The sequence below is a fragment of the Colias eurytheme genome, chromosome 28, assembly GCF_061535395.1.
Source record: "Colias eurytheme isolate Ceu_HAF_F1 chromosome 28, ilColEury1 Martin Lab GWU primary, whole genome shotgun sequence".
NCBI lineage: Eukaryota > Metazoa > Arthropoda > Insecta > Lepidoptera > Pieridae > Colias > Colias eurytheme.
Window position 1 is genome coordinate 5,016,220 of NC_143007.1, and position 27,097 is coordinate 5,043,316.

Consider the following 27,097-nt stretch of genomic DNA (forward strand, 5'->3'; position numbering starts at 1 on the left):
TAAATCGGGACACTAACTCCCTAAGTCTTATTACACCACTCTTAGTTAGGGTTAGGGTCCCTAAAAATTGGGTGGTCTAATAAGCCCAAAAGGCACTAAGCACCAACGTTTGTCATATCTAGAATAACTAGTCTATGTAAAACTGATTACCTTGTGTTTGTGATTTGATTTTCCTCAGTCGTTGTTTGGAGCTTGTCTGCGTGACATGTTATTGATTTTAAAGTGAAAAAAATCGTGTAAAAATGTTAAAAAATCCAAAATACATGTACGGAGCGAGCAATCGTAGTCTCTTTAGTACATTGCATTTTGGCGAATTCGTCCTGAAGAAATTGGTTGAATTTGAAAATGAAATCGCTTTGGTATGTTTGTGTTTTATTTATGTTTTTATTTAGATCAAAGTGCATATTTTTGTAGTGATTGTGAGTTGAATATTTATTTGTTACTTATTATGTGATGCTGTTTTGTGTCATTTTAATCCTTAGTATAATATTTTATTGTTTCTTTATTACTATGTATCGTGATAACTTATGAATTATGATATTAACGTGAAAGTGTGTGAAGAATGTTTGCTATTATTTTATACTTGATCGGATATATTATCGTAATAAAATTGATAGAGTCAATTTTTTTTTTTTTTTTTTTTTTTATAGTAACCCTAGCAATAGGGCAGGCGACTCACTTGGTGGTAGGTGATAGACGCCGCCCATGACGATCACAGCGTTGGGAACACTGCGATCGTATTGCCGGTTTTAAGGTGGAAGTTGGTTTTTCAGGAAGGTGTAGGCTCTTTGCTTGAAGGTTCCCATGTCGTATTGGTTGGGGAACACGGAAGGTGGTAAATTGTTCCACAAGAGTGTAGCACGGGGTAGGAAATGACGTGCGAAACGCACGGTTGTCGAGCGCCATGCATCCAGGTGGTGTGGATGATATTTTTGCTTGTGCCGGGCAGTGCGGTGGTGGAATTGTGCAGGTGGTATTAAGGCAAATAATTCCTCAGAACACTCCCCGTTGTATATGCGATAAAATACGCACAGAGACGCAACATCGCGCCTCAAAGCCAGAGGGTCCAGCCGATCGGTGAGCTCAGGTAGATCGACAATGCGGCAGGCACGACGCTGAAGGCGGTCAAAAGGAAGTAACTGATACTGGGGTGCTCCAGCCCATAGGTGCGAGCAGTACTCCATGTGTGGCCGAACTTGGGCCTTGTAGAGTAGTAGGCGATGTGCTGGCGTGAAGTACTGTCTCGCTCTAGCGAGCACCCCAAGTTTCTTTGAGGCTAATTTAGCCTTGTCTTCCAGATGACCGCGGAATTGTACGTCACTCGCAATGTCGATACCGAGAATTCCGATACAAGGCGTGGCTTTGAGAGGAGTGTTCTGGAATGTAGGTGACACTTCAAAAGACCTCTTTTTAGCAGAGAATACGCAAACTTGCGTCTTTGAGGGGTTAAACTCGACAAGATTGTTTTGACCCCATATTGAGACTTCTTCAAGAGATTTCTCAATTTTTGACACAAGTTGTTTCCGATGCTCATCCACTTGGTCCTGAGAGAGATTTGCAAGACCGGTATATGCGGCGTCGCCCGTGCTATCATCGGCATAACAATGTATATCACGTACTTGCAACATATCATTGATATGCAATAGGAATAGCGTCGGCGACAGCACGCACCCCTGTGGAACACCAGCGTTCACAGGCAGGGATTCTGAGCATGTTCCGTCGACAACGACCTTAATGCTTCGTGCCTTGAGAAAGCTGGCTATCCATTTGCATAATCTCTCAGGTAGTCCGTATGAAGGCAGCTTGGAGAGGAGCCCCTTATGCCACACCCGATCGAACGCTTTGGCCACATCTAGACTAACTGCCATGGCTTCCCCCTTACTCTCAATTGCAGATGCCCATCGATGGGTCAGATAAACTAAAAGATCACCAGCCGAGCGATTTCGACGGAAACCGTACTGGTGGTCGCTTAACAGCTGGTGATCCTCTAGATACTGCAACACCTGGGAATTAATGATGGATTCCATCACTTTTGAGAATAAGGAGGTAACCGCGATCGGCCTGTAGTTTTTCGGGTCGGAGCGAGTGCCTTTTTTCGGTACAGGGTGAATCAGGGCGGTCTTCCAAGTTCTTGGGACTATACTGGAAGTGTAAGAGCATCGAAACAGACGCGTAAGGATTGGAGCTAATTCGGGAGCACAAGATTTAAGAACTATTGCAGGGATTCCGTCTGGCCCATTCGATTTATTGATATCGAGTGAAAGAAGAGCTCTACGTACGGCGCGTTGTGTGAATTTCACGTCAGCCATTTTGCTGTTGCAGTATGGGATGGTGGGTGGAACTCTTCCTTCATCATTCAGGGTCGAATTCGATTCAATTATGATTATATTCTGCATTAGTACACATTCATACATAACTACATGCTATATTATTTTGCTTTTAATCGAGGTCACAACTAGAAATAGAAATGCGAAAATCGTTTAATTTTCTTTAGAACGGCTAAACAGATCAGGATTTAAAGTTTAGGAATCGGAGATAAGTTCATAAGTAAAAATTTTGAGTGACACAGGTTTTACCTGAATATTGCAAGCGAACCTGCTTGCAAAGATAGTGTTGTTTTAATGTTTGTCATCATTACAAATCAGGCATAGAAACAGCTGATTGTAACAGGAAAAAATCGCCATGAAATGCGATAAAGTTACCTAACATCATCATTAAAATATATTGTATATAGGTACTAGGTAGGTACCTATTAGTTACTTATTCTATTATTCCATTTCTTTCATAAATTATAAATAAAAAATCATAACTGTTTCGTTTAGTAACATTGAATTTTAGAGTAATTAATTAGCAGAGCCCCTGAATTGTTCAAAACCGAATTTCAAAAATTATTTTGCTTTCCTACCTAATTATTTTTTTTGTTGTCACTATCAAAAAATATAAATACATTTTGTATAATGAAGTATTAGGTAGTTGACGTACCTAAGAATCGATATTAAAAAAAATCGGTCGTTTGAAAAACTGTTAGGTAGGTAGGTAGGTAGGTACTACCTTACTTCCATTATAATCATATTTTACAGTCAGTCACATTACACAAAATCGATAAGATTAATAAAACTTGACATTGGCAGAATCCGTCCTCACTGGGATCGGGAGTTGCCATTTGCTAAAAAGAAGAAGAAGAAGAAGATTAATAAAATAATTTGGCGCCTAAAACCATAATTTTACCATTTTAAGTTTTAACTATAATTTAAATGTAATGTACATACCTACCTATTTATACCTATAGCCACAGAATAATCATTAGTTGCTCTTTAGCTTATATTTTATTCTGGTACATAAATTACATGACTGTTAAAATTGTTTCAGTGGTTTTCCCGTAATTTCCACCAAACTTACATACCTACCTAGTTTTATGTTTATAATATTACTAGCTTTCCGCCAGTGGCTTCGCCCGTACCGCGCGTAGTCGAAGAAAAACCTGCCCCCATAGACAAGTGGCTTTCTATTAGCGTAAAGTTCAATAGAATAGATTATGAATGTATGAGATTGACGTTTGATTACGACGACGACGACGATTGATTACGTCAATCTCATACATTCATAATCTATTCTATTAAACTTTACGCTAATAGAAAGCCACTTGTCTAGGGGGGCTGCATATTTCCCGTTCCCGTGGGATTTCCGGGAATCTTAAGCTATCTCTGTACCAAATCAATTATGTAAATTTGAAGTAAATCCATGCAGTACTTTTTGAGATTAGCCCACATACAGACTAACAGACAAAAATTCTGAAATCTATATTTATGGCTTCAATATCTATTGTAGATACGTATTCATAGTAAGTGTAAGAAAAACGTCTAACTGAAATCCACGGCTTCTATGTGTATATATGTGTGCTTATATGTGTACCGCTGATAATCCATACTATAGCTATAGGTACTAATATTATAAATGCGAAAGTAACTCTGTCTGTCTGTCTGTTACTCAATCACGCCTTAACTACTGAACCAATTTGCATGAAATTTGGTAAGTATTTGGTAGGTTTGGTAGATATTTTGATACCCGAGAAAGGACATAGGCTACTTTTTACCCCGGGACATAGGATAGGTTTTATCTCGGAAATCCCACGGGAACGGAAACATGAGGGTTTTTCTTTGAAAACGCGGGTGAAGCCGCGGGCGGAAAGCTAGTATTATATATATAATACCCTACCTACTTTACCAAATTTCCTAAAGATTCAAAATCCTATTTTGCGTGAAAGAGTAACATCCATACATCGTACTTTTATACGAATGTTTCACGTTATAATATAGGTTAATGAAGAAAACATAACCCTCCTTAGCACAGTCGGGTAAGACGATTAAATTGTTATTATTTATTACATACAATAGGTACTAGAAATGTTCAACAATAAATTGTACATGGATTATCTTTTGCACTTGTCTTTGCGTGACTCTGATAAAAAGACTTATAGTTTATCAGAATGCAATAGACCTATGTAATATTATTTTTATAATTTGTATCATAAATAAAAATTGTAAATTTTCAATAGGTATGTTCGTTGTATCTTATAACTAACTATCTTCCGCCCACGACTTTGTACGTGCATCCCCGTTTTTCCCCGTTCCCGCAAAAATTTCGGGAAATCCTTTCTTAGCGGATGCCTACGTCCTAACCTGCATGCCAAATTTCAGCCCGATACGTCCAGTTGTTTGGGCTGTGCGTTGATAGATCACTATATCAGTCACCTTTGAGTTTTATATATGTATAGGGGTTGTGGGCGCCGCCTGCCGGCGTGTCGACTGTCGCTGCGCCGCCGCGGCCGGCCTGTGTGCGGACGCCGGCGGCCGGCACCGCTCCGACACACTCGGCCCTTCATCTGTTGAATCGTGTGCTGGCCTCTGATGCCACAATTGATATTTTTGCTGGCGGTGCAAGTTCTGTCCTGCCCCCCTAGACAAGTGGCTTTCTATTAGCGTAAAGTTCAATAGAATAGATTATGAATGTATGAGATTGACGTTTGATTACGACGACGACGACGATTGATTACTGAACTGAACTGAATATTGAATAATGTTAACTATAATGTTGTTTTTGATGCTATTAATGTTGTCTTCTTCTTATATATAACTAGCGACCCGCCCCGGCTTCGCACGGGTGCAATGCTGATACTAAAATACACTACAGAAAAATTGTGAACGTTGTATAGGTATAAAAATATAGCGGCCCGCTCCGGCATCGCACGGGTATAAAATACATAGCCGGGCGGCCGCAAACGCTACGTCCCGCAATTTTTAAATCTGTAATATCTTCGAAAATATTCACTTCAATCATACGGTGTAAAGGGCCATATAGATCTATATTAAATGAACAATGTATCCATGGTATTTAATTGGTTAAGGATTAATGCTGTATTGGTTAAAATCGCTACGAAAATTAGCCATTATTTGTCGTAAAAAGTAAATGACAAAAAAAAGTTATTGTGGGTTATCCATAAGAGATAGACATATACCATCGCGGACTTTTCTGTAGACCTTTTCAATGTGTATAATACTTAGTACATTATTTTGATAAAACTCGTAGGGTTCAGCCTGCGTTTGCAATGTAAGCGGAATAAATGTAATTTTTTACGACATCACATTAGAAACCTCAAAAATAACAGTACTTTTCCACTACTTAATGGATCTTATTATACATACAAACCTTCCTCTTGAATCACTCTATCTATTAAAAAAAACCGCATCAAAATCCGTTGCGTAGTTTCAAAGATTTAAGCGTACAAAGGGACATAGGGACATAGGGACATAGGGACAGGGAAAGCGACTTTGTTTTATACTATGTAGTGAAAATGAATCGCAAAATGAGTTGGTAAGCGCATAACTCGAGAACGGCTGAACCGATTTCGATAATTCTTTTTTTATTATATTCCTTGAAGTACGAGGATGGTTCTTATGTAGAGAAAACGTAAACATGTACCACGGGCGAAGCCGGGGCGGACCGCTAGTCTTATATATAAAAATGAATCGCAAAATGTGTTGGTAAGCGCATAACTCGAGAACGGCTGAACCGATTTCGATAATTCTTTTTTTATTATATTCCTTGAAGTACGAGGATGGTTTTTATGTAGAGAAAACGTAAATATGTACCACGGGCGAAGCCGGGGCGGACCGCTAGTTAATAATAAAACTGTTGATGATTAGAATACTGTTGTAGATGTTGATATTAATAAATTCAAATATATATTTCCAGATCAACGGTATAACCAATGAGGAGGTTCGCTATGGTGAAATAGCGCAAGAGGTCATGAATATAGCCGTCTCTCTCACCCGTCTAGGTGTTAGACAGGGAGACGTGATCGCTGTCAGTTCGGAAAATCGTAGAGAATTTTGGAGTACTGTGATTGGTATATTGTGCGCAGGCGCAGTAGCTACTACGATCAATTTGAGCTATAGTAAAGGTATGTATTACTAGCGGTTGTCCCTGGCTTCGCCCGTGGTAAATAATATATATCCTATAGCACATCAAAGATCACGTACGGACGGTGAAAAAAAAAAGACGTGTGGCACTCGGGGACTGCCGCGGTAAAGCCATTGCATGCTATGCCTTCAAGCCACACCTCCGCGCCTGTCGGAGTGGGGAGCGTGAGGTTTTTCGTTACTAAATTTCTGGATTTGGATTTTGGTCCCCGCGCTCAAGACCCGCGATAGAAGCTATGCAATAGCTTAAATTTTTTTTTGAAATCAATGCAGTCGTTACTGAGATTACAGCATTCAAATAAATTCGTATTTTAAATAATGATAAAAAAATGAATAGGTATAGATTTTACAAAGCATTCAAATGTTTTTAAGTAACCTAATTTGTGTAGGTAAGTACATAACTGAAAAAGTTACGATATGGTTTTTCGGACAGTATTTTTTGGAAATACCTATTTTATTTATTAGTGAAAAAACGGTACCGAGTGCATAATAATAAATTATTTAATTAATTTAATCAACAAATAATCATTGTTTACATACAGCGATAACATCAGCACTTATACATATATTTATATCAATAGTCATAACTGTATAGGGTTGGCAATAATATAAAAATATTACATAATGAATACATTTTTAACATTTATTATAGTGTTTGTTTTAAGTTATATGAAATTTTTATTTCAATCAGCCATAAACATCATAGATATAAAATAAATAATTTATCACCCATACACAGACAAACACACCAACCAAATCACCCATACCCAGAAATATATGACAGTACATGGGCAGTACACAAATAATTAATCTTCACAGTACAAATTGGCCACCCTATCGCTGAAGGAATTTCTTCCCAGAATCCTTTCTTACTACTAACACACTTATTAATATGTAGTTATTATAATATGAGATATATATTATGGTTGGCAGCCCTATGGGCTATGACTGATTAGCAACTGGAGTTCGCAGTCAACAATGACAACAATGACAATGGAGAGCATTGACCTAAATTATAAAAAAAAAAAAATTAAAAGCAAATAAAAAAAGAAGCTTTGTCATCAATTTCAAATCGCATAGCAACTGGCAACACTGTAGTTTTGAAAAAACAAACAAAAACATAAAATTCGGCGCCTATTTTTGAAATTAGAACTAGAAATATGTTTTTTTTTGCATCGTCAGGTATTATTAAGGTTGGGTCGCCTAAGATCGGATGTGACATAAGATCGGATGCATGGAATAACTCGCAAACTAGGCAATATTCTCTACTGCTACCAACACTACTAGATCCGCCATTTTGTTCTGCCCCTCTCTTCACTCTGCGGCCGGCCAGCGACCAGACGGGACGTGTACACAGGTGATTCAGCAGAAAAGGTGTATTTTGTGGCGAAAATCGTCGATCCGATCTTACCTACAAAATTTTGATGGATCATTGTGGAGAGTACCTACTTTCATTGAAATAATGTAATTAATTATTTTGGGGCAGAATTAGCGAATCCTCTTTCCATCTGTATACTTTGATTACGCCTAGGACGTTCACAACCCAAGATCCGATCTTCCCTCCCAATGCCGAAGATCGGACCGAAGTTTAGCTCTTGACTGCGCCTTATGCAATAATGCGCAATAATTATTAACTTTTAATATATTTAACTATCCAATGACGCTATGACTATCAGACCTTAGGTACATTTTCATTATTTAGTCCTAGAACACGGAGGATAAAAGTTTGAGAAACTTAATTAGGATGAGGAGGGAAGACCGGACTAAAAAACGCAATAAAAAAAAAAACTTCTTTGTCAAATTTTTTGAGGAATTTCCTGACTCAATCATTGATGCTCAATGTATGGACGTAAGTCCGGATGTTTTCCTAATGTTAACATTATTATTAAACGCATAGAAGTGAAGATACTACATAGTCCGATCTTCGGCCGAACTGTTATTTTCTTCACTATGGTAAGTCGAAAAAAGTCTGCTTTTTAGGCTCTAAATTTGCTTAGATAGATAGCATCTACGCAAACCAAAAAATTAGGGGTTAAACAATATTTCTTTGTCATCAATTTACAGTTGACCGCAACAGAAAAACGACATCGAATCATGAGAAATAAAATAAAAAATACAGAACGTATAAAATTTTCGGCATATGCGTCCGATCTTAGGCGACCCAACCTTATTTTACATGTAATGTAATAATGCTAATCTATGAGATATTGAATTATCAATACTATTTATAAGCATTATAAACATATTATCGCTTGGCTTAAATAAACAAAAATGTGAGTCTAATTTTTTTCCTTTTACATTGTGAAAAAGCAAACTTTGTCGAATACACTTTGAACAATTAATTATAGATCTAGACACGCGGCAGCGTGTCAAGCCGAGTTCAAGCGAAGAGAACTGGCGAGCAGCAGCCGTGTGTATATTTACACGAACCATTTTGAGCCACTTTTCACCCCCTTATAACTCGAAAACTATTTAACTTAAACAAACCAAATTTGGTACATATAAAGAAGACCCCAAGATAAACAAGAACCTTAAATTTCATAAATACAGATTAAACAGTTGCGTAGATATTAATATCCAAAAATCGCAATTTTTAAGACTGACTGACTTATAGATATATACAAAACCTAACCCACTTCCAGATGACCTAGAAAGTTCAAATTTTGTAATCAACTAGGTAATAGTGAGTGTACAAAGGAAAAAATCATAAAATACTGAATTTATCTGTATTTAATTTTTTTTTCAATGACATTAATTTTGTTTGTATGGAAAAATGGAAAAGTTTATAAAAATAGAAAATATTATATTCACCTTACTAGTCTTAAAAAAAAGATCAAAACTAATCAGTGGCCGAAAAAAATTTTGAAATCCATCAATAAATGACTGAGATATAGATTATTGAAGTTTACATATTTTAGCACGAAACATCTGTAGATTCGATGCGCCTCTGACATCACACTCACTCGCGCTAGTATCGCTAGGGCGGATTACTTCGATTGCATGATTTCTTTATTCAAAACTGTTATTAAACGTAAAATAAAAGAAAATTGTAATAAAAATATTGCTCATACAGTTAAAAATCATACCTATATAATTTTACATATTCACATTTATTTATTGTTTATTTATGAGTGTTTAGTTTAGTTTTAATTTCAGTGTAATGGAAGAAGGCTTCGTCGAAGGTCGAAATGATTTAATTTGCGTAATATTAATATAAGTGAAACATCTTTAGGCGCGTTTAGAGTAAAATTTCAAGATCGCGTCATGGCAATACCGTAACGTCATGGAGTAAGGCGACGATTCTTCTACAACGATCTTTGCATCTTGGTAATAGTGTGTGTACAAATTCACGCTGGATGTTAAGAAAATCATGTAATCTTTTAAACAGAAAACGAGTTTAAAAAATTGCAGATAATGACGGGGCAATGTGCGCTGACATTCATAACATACAAGAAAATATAGAAAATAATACTAAACAAACCATACAGAGAAACCGCAAGAAAAAATAAAAAAAAATCGTATATAAAAAGTATTATATTCATAAAGTAAATCAAAGCAGAGTAATTTTCTGTACAAAAAGTAATGATATCCCACCAAAAACATAAATGTAAAAATTGGAGCCGAGTTCAATCGTTGACTTAATTTGCCAAAAAAAGAAATGAGATCTAAATGTGTGCCAAGTTCTGCAGACAGTCCAGAAATTTATTTACAAAGATGTATTAAGTTCTTAGGTTGACTGAAAACTCAATTGTTTTATTTTCCCTTAGAGAACAATGTTTATTCCAAAATATGACTTTTTTAATTTGAATAATATAATTATTTTCACAAAGCAAACAACTAATGACCTATTGAACCCCATAATTTGATGAGGCTAGTTTTTAGAACCTCACAAAATATAAACAGTAGGTATGTAAAACTAGCCTCATCAAATTATGGGGTTCAATAGGTCATTAGTTGTTTGCTTTGTGAAAATAATTATATTATTCAAATTAAAAAAGTCATATTTTGATATAAACATTGTTCTCTAAGGGAAAATAAAACAATTGAGTTTTCAGTCAACCTAAGAACTTAATACATCTTTGTAAATAAATTTCTGGACTGTCTGCAGAACTTGGCACACATTTAGATCTCATTTCTTTTTTTGGCAAATTAAGTCAACGATTGAACTCGGCTCCAATTTTTACATTTATGTTTTTGGTGGGATTCAAATTTTAACTCAAACATTAATCAATTTGACAATGGTTCTTTATGTGAAAATAATAAATGCGCTTATAGCGCTTTTATTATTTTCAGACGTTGTTTTCCAATCCGTAAAATAATTAAGGAAAAACAGTTAAATTTTTGTCTTGTAATACTGACTTGCATAATTCATCATGTTGTTTTATCTTACTTCGGTGCAAATAGCAGAAATACAACTGTTTAATAACATAATTATCTGCATTAGGAGGTTTAATTTTTGAAGTGAAAACTTCTTTAGCGGCGTTGGGTATAAAATCTTAAACTCGCGTCAGGACACGTGACCTGATCGAAAAAGCGTAAGATGGATTTTTTTTGTAGCCCTTATATTCCATGCGTAAGACGGATACCATTCCAAAATATCAAACATACTGAACGTTAATAATCAAGTTTTCACTTCTGCCGGCACTCCCGGAGTGCAACCCGTCTTTTTTTGTTTAAAATAATTGATTCCACATAATTATTATATGCGTCTATGAATCGTCAAAATTAAAAATTAAATAAAAGTTCGATCTTATACCATTACTTACTTAGATAGATAATGAAAATAATAAAAACATTTTTTTATTTATTTCAGATGAACTCCACCACGTAATGAACATAGCGAAACCGAAAATCATATTCGCTTCTCCGTTTTCATACAAACAGCACTCGAAAACCTATAAATCGCTGAAATTCCTTGAAAAAATCATTCTATACGGCGACGAAGTTCAACCGAATACGTTATCATATAACGGTATGGCGAAACCGGTATCGAATACCGGTACCGGTATTGGAAACGTGAATTATGACGATTTTCGGTGTGTAGATGTTAAAGGGCAGATAGACACGGCATTTATTTTATATTCTTCTGGCACAACGGGTTTACCGAAGGGTGTTATGATCACACATCAAAATGTACTTGCGGCTTGTACGTAAGTAATTTTTTTATTTTAATCATGATTTTATAGAACAAACATACAAATTTATGTAAATATTGGAACAACTGAGTAAACCTGTGTCTACATAAATAATTCCGTTTTTGAGATTAGCGCATACAGACAAAAATTCGTTTTATCATTAATTTGAATTTCATGTGCGTGAGCCATTTCGAACGTGTTATATGAAGTTTCCCTACTGGTCGTATCTGTATACTGTGTACGAAATTAGCTTAAAAATAGCCTGTGTTCAGTAAAGAAGTAGTTTTCTAATTATAGTGTGACTCCACCGCCTCATGATCGTTTTTTTTCTATTCTTTAACATATAATACCAAAGTAAAAATATATAGATATAGTATACTAGCTGCGCTCCGCGGTTTCACTCGCTTGGCTCCGCTCCTGTTGGTCTTAGCGTGATGATATACAGGGTGTCCCAAAAAGTTGTGATGAACGGAAGCTGGGAGGTAGAGGACCTAGAGGGCTATCCGAATCACCCCCATGTATGTTATGCGATTTTTCGTATTTTCGGAGTTATGACGTTTTTTTCAACTTTTCACCTATCGCCGAGTACGATGATATTTTCACTCATGGTGACGTCAATTATTGCGCTAGATGGTTGATTTTTTTTTGTTTGCTAAGCTGAAAGATAGGCCAATTCAGTATGGTAACATTTACTATCGTTAGATCTTCGAATGGAATAAAAACAGAACTAAATGCCAAGAAAGATAAAATTACCCAGTATGTTCACCACTTCAAGGGCCTGTAAAAAAATAAAATCACATAAAAAAAGTTTTCCGTTTGGCTTTTAAAAACTTGCTCTATCTATCAGGTAGCTACCCTGAAAATTTTATTTTATTATTCAGAAGGCTTCAATCGAAAAATTTAAATCTAAATGTGGTAAGTGCAAAAATTGAATTAACATGATGATCAATAAAAACAAATTAAAACCAATAACAAGGTGTTTAATTACCAGAATTTTTTAAAATGACCCTGCTGTTGCTCTGTGCAAGTGCGACATCACCGTAAAAAGTTGTCTTTTAAATGTCTGAATGCCCTTTTATCATTTTTAATGGTTTCTTCTGCTGTACTATGAATTTTCGGGTTATTTTGTTCAACAAACGGAAAACTTTTTTTGTGTGATTTTATTTTTTTACGGGCCCTTGAAGTGGTGATGTTCACCACTGGGTAAGTTTATCTTTCTTGGCATTTAATTATTTTTTTTATTCCATTCGAAGATCTAACGATAGTAAATGTTACCATACTGAATTGGCCTATCTTTCAGCTTAGCAAACCTGCATGAAAATCTCCGTGTGAAAATCTCTGTGTGAAAATCTCTGTGTGATAATATCCGTGTGAAAATCTCTGTGTGAAAATCTCTATGTGAAAATCTAAGTGTGAAGATCTCCGTGTGAAAATCTCCGTGTGACAATCACCGTGTGAAAATATCTGTGTGAAAATCTCTGTGTGAAAATCTATGTGTGTAAATCTCCGTGTGAAAATCTCTGTGTGAAAATGTCTGTGTGAAAATCTCTGTGTGAAAATCTCTATGTGAAAATCTCCGTGTGAAGATCTGCGTGTGAAAATCTCCGTGTGACAATCTCCGTGTGAAAATATCTGTGTGAAAATCTGTGTGAAAATCTATGTGTAAATCTTTGTGTGAAAATCTCCTTGTGAAAATCTCCGCGTGAAAATCTCTGTGTGTAAATCTCGGTGTGAAAATCTCTGTGTGAAAATCTCTATGTGAAAATCTCTGTGTGAATATCTCCGTGTGAAGATCTGCGTGTGAAAATCTCCGTGTGAAAATCTCTGTGTGAAAATCTCTGTGTGAAAATCTCTATGTAAAAATCTCCATGTGACGATGTCCGTGGGAAAATCTCCGTGTGAAAATCTCCGTGTGACAATCTCCGTGTGACAATCTCCGTGTGAAAATATGAGTGAAAATCTGTGTGAAAATCTATGTGTAAATCTCTGTGTGAAAATCTCTGAGTGAAAATCTCTGTGTGAAAATCTATGTGTGAAAATCTGTTTAAATCTCGGTGTGAAAATCTCTGTGTGAAAATCTCTGTGTGAAAATCTGTGTGAAAATCTCTGTGTGAAAATCTCGGTGTGAAAATCTGTTTAAATCTCGGTGTGAAAATCTCTGTGTGAAAATCTCTGTGAAAATGTCTATGTGAAAATCTCTGTGAGAAAATCTCTGTGTGAAAATCTCTGTGTGAAAATTTCTGTGTGAAAATCTGTTTAAATCTCTGTGTGAAAATCTCTGTGTGAAAATCTCTATGAAAATCTCTGTGTGAAAATCTCTGTGTGAAAATCTCTGTGTGAAAATCTCTGTGTGAAAATCTCTGTGTGAAAATCTCTGTGTGAAAATCTCTGTGTGAAAATCTCTGTGTGAAAATCTCTGTGTGAAAATCTCTGTGTGAAAATCTCTGTGTGAAAATCTCTGTGTGAAAATCTCTGTGTGAAAATCTCTGTGTGAAAATCTCTGTGTGAAAATCTCTGTGTGAACATCTCTGTGTGAAAATCTCTGTGTGAAAATCTCTGTGTGAAAATCTCTGTGTGAAAATCTCTGTGTGAAAATCTCTGTGTGAAAATCTCTGTGTGAAAATCTCTGTGTGAAAATCTCTGTGTGAAAATCTCTGTGTGAAAATCTCTGTGTGAAAATCTCTGTGTGAAAATCTCTGTGTGAAAATCTCTGTGTGAAAATCTCTGTGTGATAATCTCTGTGTGAAAATCTCTGTGTGAAAATCTCTGTGTGAAAATCTGTGCCTGTCGCTCGCGACTGCGCTCGCGACAGGCACAGATTTTCAATAAGTGACATTTGGCTTACAGTTGTGCGTAGCAGAGAGTTATATTACGTGATGGTCATATTTTACTAAACTATATGCTTATTTATAATGTCCAAACTCAAGTAGGTATATGAATTCATTCAGAAGTATCGTGAAAGGCCATAAGCACAGATGTAACGCTATGAAATATCATGTAGCTGTCGGAACGCTTGCAATGATTTTTTAAAAGTATAGATACGTCACCCGGGCACGTTTTTTTTATGTGATTTTATTTTTTTACGGGCCCTTGAAGTGGTGAACATACTGGGTAATTTTATCTTTCTTGGCATTTAGTTCTGTTTTTATTCCATTCGAAGATCTAACGATAGTAAATGTTACCATACTGAATTGGCCTATCTTTCAACTTAGCAAACAAAAAAAAATCAAGCATCTAGCGCAACAATTGACGTCACCATGAGTGAAAATATCATCGTACTCGGCGATAGGTGAAAAATTGAAAAAAAAACGTCATAACTCCGAAAATACGAAAAATAGCCCTCTAGGTCCTCTACCTCCCAGCTTCCGTTCATCACTACTTTTTGGGACACCCTGTATAACCTTTCTCGATAAATGGGCTATCTAACACCGAAAAAATTTTTCAAATCGGAACAGTAGTTCCTGAGATTAGCGCGTTCAAACAAACAAACAAACTCTTCAGCTTTATAATATTAGTATATAGATATTTCTATTTTCAGGCCACCAATAGAAATGCCTCCCCAAAAGAGTCTATCAATAACCCCCTGGTTCCACAGTATGGGCTTAATCAGTATGCTAGCTGGATTCCTTAGAGGAAAACTAACAGTTTACCTACCGAAGTTTGACGTTGATACTTACTTTAAAACTATTGAAAAACATCAGGTAATTCATTTCATTTAATTCTTAAAAAAATTGTAAAATGCGCTTTTGAAGTGAAATTTCAAGGTGAGAGTAAAATTTTAAGGTCGCGTCAAGGCAATACCGTCACGTCGATGAGTAAGGCGACGATTTTGGTATCTTTGAATCTTGCCATAGAAGTTTCACTTCTGACACGTGTTTTTGGCACACGCTCTTTATAAACATTGTACTATAAACAATTCGACTCACAATCGTATATTGAAAAACATCAGGTAATTCATTGTAGTTATATTTTAACTAATAAACACGCTGTTGTTAGCTTCACCTGTATGTTTGTATGTAATCGACATATTTGTATGTACATAACTTACTTCTTTAGACTCGATTTTGACTTTAAACGGACAGATTTATTTCAAACTTATACCAATATCAAGGATCGGTGACAATACAATAATTTCTTGAGTTTAAACTTACTTTAAAGTTTTTTTTTTTTTTTTTTTTTTAATCTATTTTATTAAGGGATTTTAGTCCTAAAGGACGATGCCAATCCCATCGTACCTTATATACAAATATTTAACACTTCAGAAACTATCTTAACTATATTTTAAATTTAAATTTGAATAGCATTCTAGCTGCATCAGAGTGTGGTGCAGCTAGGATGCTATGATATGCACCGACATTCAAAACATTTATTTTAAAATTTGTCAATAAGTCTTTTCTTTTAACATCATTCCGGACACACTCCATGAGGAAGTGTTGGATATCGTCATATTTATGACAAAATTCGCAGTTGGGCGAGTCAGCTTTTTTCAAGAGATAAGCAAAACTTCCGCACGGTACGTGTCCGGAACGAAGTCGAAAAGCGGTTACAGTTTCGCATCTATTAAACTTATTGCTATAAAACCATGGTATGTGAAGAGGCTCACATTGTATGCTCTTGTACCAAATGCCCTTTAGTCTTGACCTTTCATTAAAATACTCTTTGAACCTATTTAAACACTTAAATTTGAATTTTGTTAGAACTTCCGAATAATTTGGTAAGTAATCGATTTCTTCTCCATCTAAAATAGCCGTTTTTGCTAGCCTGTCAACCTCTTCGTTACCACTCAGACCGATATGGGAAGGAATCCATTGCAGTGCCAAAGTAACATTGGAGTTATTAAAATTATTAATTTGTTCTATTATTTTGTATGCTATCGGGAAACCTCTCTTACCGGACACACAACGTTTAAGATGATGAAGGGCACTTTGACTGTCTGTGAGAATAACTATTCTTTGGGCATTTATATCAGCGGCATAGATTAAAGCCTTAGACACTGCAAGTAATTCCGCTGACATTATGGAAATGTAACTATTATTAATTTTATATTTATAGGAGTATTTTCTATTGGGGTCCCAAAAAGCAAAACCAAGGCCATTTACAGTTTTAGATCCATCAGAATAAATACAATTGTAACCGATGAATTTATTGTGGAGTTCATTCAAAATATCTAGTTTTATCTGTTGATCAAGATATTGAGACTTTGGACCATTTATACAATCTAAGTTAGTAAAAATGTTATTTTGTAAATTAATATTGGACACCCATGTGTCTAGAGTAAACGTATGGAGTAAATCAGATGTTGAGACCGGGTCTTCACGAGTATCCTTATAGCAGGTTGCAAGCAATGGTTTCTTTTTATGATTCCAATAGCTTCTATCACATAGATTATACAGTTCACTTAATAGTGCATTATTAATATTGCTATTCCAAGAGTGTGTTTTTAAACAGAACTTATAAGCTAAATACAATCTTCTTACACTCATCGGTGGAATGCTCAGCTCGCATTCCATAACATGAATAGGAGTGGTCTTTAAAAAGCCACCAATAATTCTCAGTGCCTGGTTTTGCAGTCTATCAATCTTAGATAGGTGACAATTGGCTGCATTATCGTATATGTAGCTGCCATAATCTAAACGGCTTCTTATAATCGCAAAATAAATCCTACGTAGGTGAATGGGATGTAGACCCCAATTGGACCCAGCTAATATTTTGAAACAATTCAAAAACTTCAAAGCTTTTGCACAACACTCATTTATGTGTTTTCCCCACCTAAGAGATCTGTCTAACCAAAAACCTAAGTATTTAAAACAATCAACGGGGCTTAATAAAGAATTATTAATATAAATTTGGACCTGTTGCATTCTACGGGCTTTACTAAACACACAGTACCTAGACTTTGTACCAGATAATTCCAAACCCAGTTGTTCCACCAATCTAACAAAACTATTAAGTGCTTCTTGCATGTTTAAAACACTAACTTCAAGTTTCCTTTGCTTTTCAAAAATTACGAAATCATCAGCGTATTGACATATAAATACTTGATTGATATGCTGACAAACACTAGTAGTTACAATATTAAATAATAAAGGCGATAAAGGGTCACCTTGAGGAATACCTTTATTTGTCGACCGTATCAAAAATTTATCCTCATCATCACACTGGATTTGAAGGTGTCTTAACCGCAAAAACTCCCATAAATATGTGCATAACCTTATGCCCACCTTTAGTTCATCCAAAATACTAATTACTCTAGAAACCAGTACATTGTTATAAGCACCTTCAATGTCTAAGAAACATGCAAGTGTTGGAGTATTGTAGGTAAAGCCTATTTGAATGCTTGAGACAAGGCGCACTAGACAATCCAAGCTAGATTGACCTCTCCTAAATCCGACTGTATTACGAGATAATATGTTGTGATGTTCGACATACCATTCGAGTCGTCTACATAACATTAAATGAAAGGTCTTACACAAACATGACATAAGGGCAATCGGACGAAGTTTTGAATGTCCGTTGGAACTATTTTTTGGAATGGGCAATATATTTATATTTCTCCATTGAGCAGGAACACAGCCATAGGTATAAATTAAATTATAAAGATTTAGTAAGAAACGTTTACCGCTTTCTGGAAGATTATATATCATACTATAATAAATACCATCCAAACCAGGAGAAGTATCTTGCTTTTTTAAGCAGTTTACCATCTCATGCATAGCAAAATGGTCATCAAGTTTGGTGCTAGATGTACCAAAAGTAGGTGGAGGTTCAGATACGAAGTCAGGTGTTAAAGTGGACAATAATTCTTCTTTGGCTTTGTCGGAGGCATAAGATTTCGCTTGACTAAAACCTTTAATCCACCTCATTTTACGCCACATGTCTGAGAGACTTGTATTTTCGTCTATACTACTACAGAAACTACGAAAGCTTTGAGATTTAGCTTGCCTTATTAACCGTTGACCCTCTGCTATTTTTAAGTTAAGTTTTGACAGATTCTGTGGAGTGGGATTCCTTCTAAAGCATTTAAGCGCAAGACGTCGTTCAGCTATTACCTTAGAGAGTTCTTGATTCCAATATACTTTAGGTACGAATATACGGTTAGAATTGATACACTTTTTTTTGTAAGGAATACTTTTGTCTGCTATATCGTTAATTATATTTAAAAAATGGTCATACATATCTTGAACGTGGTTAAAATTTCTGCTAATTTGTGAGAATAACCTATCTGCTATGTTTGAGTATTCTGTCCAATCAGCCAGTTTTAAATTTCTTTTCGCTATAAATTTTAGGCTTTCCTGATATTTAGCACAAATCCTAACAATTAAGTGATCGCTTCCAAGGTTCTCATTGGTCACATTCCATTCGGCATTTACCGCAATATCAGTAGAACAGAAGGATATATCTGGTGAAGTTTCCTGGATACTACCATTAACAAGCTTCACTCTTGTAGGGTCACCATTGTTAAGTGAAATGAAGCCAAACTCAAGAGAGCTATCAAAAAGTTGGCTACCCCGAGGATCGATCCTATTTGACCAGTTACTATGGTGACCATTAAAATCTCCTAGTATCAAAGTTTTCCTAGAGAAAAGAGAAAAGACATCATCCCAATCTACTTGGGACGTTCGCACAGATGATGGACAGTATATGGAAATAACATGCTGCAAATACTTACAATTTAATATGTTGATACCTACAATCTCAATGCCAGCATTACGCAGTTGAATAGAAGATCTTGAAGCTTTCAGCGACTTGTGGCAAATGATTGCAACGCCTCCATAACCATCCGACCTATCTTCTCGGAAAAGATTTAAAACTGATTCCGAATTAAGCCACGTCTCACTAATAACTGCTATATGAGTTTTCTCTCTGTTAAGAAGCGCTTCAAAATTTAACAATTTTGGTTCCAGGCTCTGAGCATTCCACTGAAGAACGTTTAACTTAAAACTATAACTATTAGCCATTACTTATGTTGTTAAAAAATAATTGTAATAAATTCCCTTCCTTAAATATATCACACAAGAAAGAAGTAAGCTCGTCGACAACCAACCGTATGCACAGATAAATTTTTTCATTAAAATCCTTTCTGGACAGTATTATTTGCTTTATCTTATTCAAAAATGCTGTGAATGTTCTCTCTTTTCTCTTTCCTTTACCTTCTGATACCGGTTCTCTTCCATCGTTACACTCGAGTACTTCGTCCCTTTCTATTATGTCTTCTGTAAATATTTTCCCTTTTGGTTTGTTTCTTTTTTTCCGAAATGATGTCATGCCACTAATTTCTGAGGTCATTTCATTATCTATGTTGTTTTCTAACTCTTCATCTTCCATTACTTCACTTGTAGTCCTGTTCTTACCCTGGATGACTATGTCTCTATAAGAAGGGGTGCCAACCTTAGCATCATTATTTTCTCGTGAATCTATATAAGTTGATGAGTCGTTGTTGTTGTCGAGCCTAGATTGAATATTGCTTTCAAGGTAAAGAGATAAGCCCTTGCTGTAGGTGCAGTTATTTTCACTCATAATTCTTTTAATTCGCTTTTCCTTAATAAAAACTGGACAATTTTTGTCCAGAGCCATATGTTCCCCTTTGCAACCAAATTTCCAACAACCTGCACATTGTGTGACAGGAAAGATGTAACGTTCAACCTTAAACGGACACCCGTAAACATGTACGTACGAGGGTAAGGACGAACTTTTAAAACCAAGACGGACCACGGTACTGTCTACCCACTGGCCGTCTCTTGTCAAACGCTTTAACCTTCTCATTGAGACAATCTCATATTCACATGCGGACTCTTGAAGTATTTCCTTCTCTTCAATATCTAAATCTATATCTCTCACAATACCATAAGAAATATTCACTTCATCCATATTTTGACACCGATAATTATTCTCATTAAATATCTTGCACTTCAACAGTTTGCTCGCATCTTCCTTGTTTTTGAATGTAATTATTACTTTATACGGACTTCTATACTTAATTGATATTATATTTCCAATATTTTCCACGCTTAAGAGCTTTGCCAAACCAAATTGTTTAGGTAACAATTCCATAGAGAATAAACGGACCCGAACACCTTCAATAGCTTCATCATCTCTTGTTTTCATATTTGTTGTTTCATCATTTTGATCGGACGAACTGCGCAATAATCTTTTGGGCTTTCTTTTAACGGCTATAAATCCCTCATCATCATTTATAATCTCTTCCTCGCTATCTGACCTGTGTCTTTTTTCTGGACCCATGGGCATGTCAATTATCACTTCCTTTTCTTTCTGTTTCTCTTCATTCATCCCTTCTGATTTTTCAGAGCCAACACTCATAGATCGATTGAAACTAGCCATAATCCAAAGTCAAAATAAAAATTGACATGAGGGTAGAATTAAAATAAAACGCCGCTAACGCTCACGAAATACGAAACTGGGCAACTGACGTGCGTCTTATGCCGTCGCTCGCGCGCAACTGTACTTTAAAGTTATTTTTAACTAAACCGCATAGTCAAAGGTAAACATGCATAATTCCCGTTTCCGTTAGATATTCGGTATAAAAACTATTCCATATTTTAATCCAAGCTACCCTCTATGAGTGTACCAAATATCATGAACATCGGTTCAGCAGTTTTTGTGTGAAAGGAGTAACAAAAAAGAGCGTGTGTGCCGAGCACACTTGTCAGAAGTGAAACTTCTTTGGTAAGATTAAATGATACCAAAATCGTCGCCTTAATCCTTGACGTGACGGTATTGCCATGACGCGATCTTGATATTTTACTCTCAAAATGCCTAAAGAAGTTTTACTTCTAAAAACAAACATTAAAACTTTTGCATTTATAATATTAGTAGCATTATATGTTTGTATGTTTGTTTCAGATAACCCACCTAACAGTGGTGCCCGCTATGTTAACAGCATTAGCCAAAGCTGAAGGGAAATATGACACAAGTTCTGTCACAGAAGTATATTCTGGAGCCGCCCCGTTGTATGAAGAAACCGCTATTGCGTTTAAGAAAATGTGAGTTTAATGTATTTTATTTTTAAATACTAGTTAAATCCTACTTTTTTAACCGACTTCAAAAAAAAGGAGGAGGTTATCAATTCGGCCGGTATGTTTTTTTTTTTTAATGTATGTACACCGATTACTTCGAGGTTTCTGAACCGATTTACGTGATTCTTTTTTTGTTCGATGCGGGATGGTGTCGAATTGGTCCCATTAAAATTTTATTCGGATAGGCCTAGTAGTTTTTATTTTATGAGCATTTTTGTCTGTATTTGTAAATGTTGCAAGTGCAAGTTTGAAGTCGGTTGTTTTTAACGCAGTTATCACTTGTTCATTAATTTATATTAATCCTATCCTATCCTACTTCCTACTTCCTACTTCCTATCCTACTTTTGCATATTATGATATAATATTATGTAGAGATGATATATTATGCAATGAATGATGCGGGAGGTCGCCCGCGCGCGGGCACTTTGTTTTCTGAAAAAACTCTACCAATAGTAAACTTTGATTGATTGTATGTGTATTACCACAGACTAATAATAATATACTACGTATACAAGTATTACTTAAAGTTTAATTGACTTTGTAAAATAATAATACCAAAATAAATGTTGTTCTTGTTTTTTGATTTGGCATTTTTATTTAAAAGAATATGATTTACAGTTGAGTGTCTGTTAAATGTTGGTAACTTTTATGCATAATTCACTATTGCACGCCTCATAAGCGAAGCGTTGAGGTGGGTACTACTGTCACTTCGCGCAAAACATCTGATTTTTCAAACTTAAAATGTCTTTATGTATCATACATTGCACTTGTAAGATAATACATACACACACATATTAAGAAAAAACACTATTTTTAACGTTCATGATATTTTTGATGTCATTTTTGTTATTTAAACTAGTTAAAAAACAGTTTAAAAAAGTTCTGTCTTGGACGTCCGTGTGTCTGTATGTGCGGATCCTTTTTCTTGTTAACACGATAGCGACCGAAATACTTTACTAATCGAGTCTTTTTTTTTCTCTTACGCTTGAGTATGCTCAGGAATAGAACCCTTTCATTTTTCAGGGTCTGATTCGATGTGGTTTAATTGTTATTAAATAAACAAAAATAATAATTAATAAATATTTATTAAAAAAAAATTATGAGGCGTGCACTTTTGGATTTTCCAAATTATTTATTTTTCTACCAAGCCATTGATATCGATATCGGTATCGCCGATTTTTTACTACAAATATCGGTATCGGTATCGTATCGGCAAAATCATGTATCGTTACATCACTAATTAGTAATTACAACCATTCAAAATCGAAAAAATATTAATATTTATTAATAGTTTTCTTTCTATGCATTAAGTACGACCATTCAATAGCGGGAAGAATAAATAATTAATTTTTTATTGTTTTTTTTGTATTTCAGGTTTCCAAACGTAGCAGCTATTCGACAAGGCTATGGTCTGACTGAATCGACTCTTGCTTTAACATTTAATATAAACTTTGATAAAATGGGCAGCGTTGGTTGTGTAGTAGACGATGTTGTACTAAAAGTAAGTTATTTTTTGGAAATTAAAAACTAGCTTTCTTTTAATTATTTGCATAGAAAAACACTTTATTGTACAATGTACACAAAAATAGCGGCCTTATCGCTTAAAAGCGATTTCTTCCAGGCAACCTTGGGATACAGGAAAAAAAATCATAAAAAGGTAGAAAGTGCATAAATACATACATATACGTATATAAATGCATATACACAAGAAAGTTTAATTATACATAGATAGATATAAGACATTTAATTTAAGAAATAAATAATATTGTACAAAAACAAGAGTTATTTATTTGATTAAATCGCTAGAAAAGAAATAATTGAATTTTTTCTCAGGAAAAAAATTAAATTCTATATGATAATGTTTATCATATACCTGCATAAAAAAATTCTATTGAAATCATATTTAAAGACTGGTGAATCACAGGCTACATTTTTAATTTACAACAGGGAAAACAAAAATATTTTTCACATTGTTGCTTTGCTATTTCAAATTAAAATGTGATTTTAAATCACATTGAAAGGAAAACATTTATTCTTCCGTATTTGATGATAAGATCATTTTAAAACGCACATACCTAGATAGACTAGCCGCTAGTCACTAGCGTATTGCATGGCCATAACTATTTACAACCACTTACCAATAACAATAAAAAAATTGACACTGAATTTTTTCAAAAATAAACTGTATAGACTGCTACAAGATAAAAATTATTATAGTGTTAAGGAATATTTAAATGATCGTGACATGAATATATGAATCTTAATTTAATTTAATTGTAATTTTTGTAATTGTTTATTAATTTATTTTGTGTATAATTTTGTAATTGTCTAATAATGTATTTTATAATTTGACTGTTTTAATTTGTAAATTTTGGCACGCCATTTAAAATGGCAGTATAGGTATGCGATAAAAAAAAATTTTGTGTAACACCCTTATGAACCATATACAAGCAAATATTATATACATATTTGAATTTGAATTTGAAAAACAATTTGAATTAGAAAACCTCAATATTTTGAAAAAGCAAAAAATAACCCTTATTCTTCATCTAGTTTTGATTAAAAAAAGTAGCTAAAAATTCTCAATTTTGTCAAATGTTAAGATACACCTTTCACAAATGATAAGACACACAGTTCAAACAAAATTTTATTTTTTACATAGGCCGTAATTTTGATCTGATTTTGATTAAAAAAGTAGCTAAAATTTTTGAAATTTTGTCAAAATATACACAGTTAAATTTTATTATCTATCTAGGTAGTGAATCCCGAAACAAAAGAGGTGCTAGGTCCAAACCAAGAGGGTGAAATCTGCGCCAAGGGCCTAGTGGTGATGAAAGGTTATGTGAACAAAGATAGAAGTGATGACTTCGATGATGAAGGGTTCTTCAGGACTGGTGATCTGGGGTATTATGATGATGAGGGGTATTTCTATATTGTGGACAGGCTGAAGGAACTAATCAAATATAAGGGGTATCAGGTTAGTGAAGTATTGAATAAATGAATGAATATATTTATTGGTATAACAGTTTTTTCATAGATAATAACTTAAAACTTACTACTAACATAAAACTACCTAACTTAAAGAACAGAATAAAAAAAAATTGAAGAAAAAATTAATTTAAGTAAATTATTGAAATATTTAGCCTTATTTGTACTAGGTACAATCAAAATTAATATTTACAAAATATAAAATAACACAAATTTAACTTGCTTGCCTTACTTAGCTAAGATTATTTTAGAGATAATTTACAGCTCATAAAAATGTTCTTTATTAAACCCTAGCTTTTAACAATGATTAATAAAAATTTTTGACACTTATTTGGTAACTACATGAAACACGAGCACAAATATTTTTGGTGAACAGTTTTTTTTCAGAACATCAGCAATTTATATGTTTTGACGTGACAACGTCTTATAATTCGATAGAGCCGGCTGCACGCACGAAAAAATATGACGCATACAGCGTTACCTCGCTCTGAGGCGTTCCATGTAAGGCTTGAAGTGCAAGCGAGAGCGCGGAACGAGCGACAAAGAAGCACAATCGGACGTTGTCACGTTCAACTATCGTCAGTAAACCGACTTTACAGACAACCAATTTTTTTAAATAATTCCAGGTACCACCAGCAGAAATAGAAGCTGTGCTGCTCAAACACAGCGGTATCAGAGAAGCAGCAGTGGTGGGTCTCCCCGAGCGGGATGCTGGGGAACTGCCTCTCGCGTTCGTGGTGCTACAGCCTGGGGCTCGCCTTAGTGAAAAGGAAATACAGGACTATGTGGCGCAAAGGGTGAGTTTGGGGTAAAATTGGACCTTTTTATGGGGTTATAATTGGTGAAATTCCTCAAATTTTCTTAATTTAGCTAGATGAAAAATGATTAGTTATAGGCTGGTTGGCTGGCAGTTAAAGGCTGTAAGGGTAAGTTAGGGTAGAAATTTGGCCTTTTATAGGGTTGAAACTGGTTCAATTCCTCCAATTTTCTTAACTGGGATGAAAATGTTGGATTATCTTGGTGAGTTAGGGTGATATTAGCAGAAAAAGAAGCTGTTACTATAACACAGTGGTATCAGAGACGCAGCAGTGGTGGGTTCTGGTCTGTGGGTTTTTTTATAGGGTAAAGAATTACTGGTAAATTCCTCAATTTTTATTAAAAAAAATCGAGATCAAAATACAGGATTATATACTGAAAGGGTGAGTGTAGGGAAAAGCAGAAGATTGTGTTAATTTTTACCTCGCTGCCTGTAGGAGAAGTTTCCCGCCTTTCTTAAATGTATACGTGCATCCTAAGGGTGCATCTAATGTACTTTATCGATACCATAGAATCATAGATAATATAATACTTCTCCATCCTACTATTTTCGATATCGCAACCATAAAAATTAGTAGGGAATTTATGTTTTTGACGTGACAACGTCTTATAATTTAATAGAGCCGGTTGCACGCACGAAAAAACATGACTCATGCGGCGTTACCTCGCTCTGAGGCGTTCCATAGGCTTGAAGTGCAAGTGAGAGCGCGGAACGAGCGACAAAGAAGCACAATCGGACGTTGTCACGTTCAACTGTCGTCAGTAAACCGACTTTACAGACAACCAATTTTTTAGTACTTGTGTAATAGTAATTTATTATTCTAATAATTTTTAATCTGTTGTGTTTCAGTTATCGAACCCAAAACATCTTCGCGGCGGTGTGAGGTTTATAATTGAAATACCAAAGAATCCAACAGGCAAGATACTGAGGAAGGAATTACGCAAAATGATCGGTGCTGGGAAGAGCAAGCTTTAAAAAGAGTGTACCGAAGTGAAACTTCTTTCCTTTTAATGTTGTGAGAACCAAATAAGACGATTTTATTATTATTTATTATTCTTTGGCAAGATTCAATACCATAATCGTCACCTTACTCCATGACGTGACGGTATTGTCATGACGCGACCTTGAAATTTTACTCTCAAAGAAGTTTCACTTCAATAGTTTATTTATATGTACCTAATAAATAAATATTATTATTGTTATATTAGTTTTAAGTGGTGGAACAGTACGGTGATATCCTATATTGAAGGGGGTTGGAAATTGTGATTAAAGTATTTTTTATACAATTTATATTTTGTTGAAATAAAATTTATAATTTTATAAGTTTGTATTTTATTTCTTCGCACCTATACTAATATTATAAAGCTGAAGAGTCTGTTTGACGCGCTAATCTCAGGAACTACTGGTCCGATTTGAAAAATTCTATCGGTGTAGGATAGTCCATTTTATCGAGGAAGACTGTAGGCTATACTGTCAGTAAGACTATAGACTATAGTGTCAGATATCATCACGCTAAGATCAACAGGAGCGGTGCAACGCGGGTAAAACCGCAGGGCACAGCTAGTATGCCATAAAGGTTTTTTTTTGTGTTTAACCTTAACACAAAAAAGTTGCAGTAGTAGCTGATATTATCAATTTTTTTTT

The 27,097-nt window shown here is 35.1% G+C and overlaps 1 protein-coding gene across 1 annotated transcript; it reads left to right on the top strand.

Annotated features, from left to right (window-relative positions):
* The first annotated feature begins 182 nt into the window (after positions 1-182).
* LOC149896635 (luciferin 4-monooxygenase-like) lies at positions 183-26,714 on the top strand. Its single transcript, XM_090117479.1, has 9 exons — positions 183-359; positions 6,253-6,460; positions 11,293-11,629; positions 15,153-15,315; positions 21,476-21,615; positions 23,023-23,149; positions 24,404-24,625; positions 25,263-25,433; positions 26,303-26,714. The coding sequence occupies exons 1-9, from the start codon at positions 243-245 to the stop codon at positions 26,426-26,428; spliced, it is 1,611 nt and encodes a 536-aa protein (XP_089973605.1). The 5' UTR covers positions 183-242; the 3' UTR covers positions 26,429-26,714.
* The last annotated feature ends 383 nt before the right edge of the window (positions 26,715-27,097 follow it).

What these genes read in the sequence shown, in the direction of transcription:
- LOC149896635 (XM_090117479.1), top strand. Translation starts at nt 243, where the DNA reads ATGTTAAAAAATCCAAAATACATGTACGGAGCGAGCAATCGTAGTCTC. An exon ending in AAACTATTGAAAAACATCAG is followed by an intron (nt 15,316 to 21,475) that starts GTAATTCATTTC and finishes TGTTTGTTTCAG; the next exon opens with ATAACCCACCTAACAGTGGT. An exon ending in GCTATTGCGTTTAAGAAAAT is followed by an intron (nt 21,616 to 23,022) that starts GTGAGTTTAATG and finishes TTTGTATTTCAG; the next exon opens with GTTTCCAAACGTAGCAGCTA.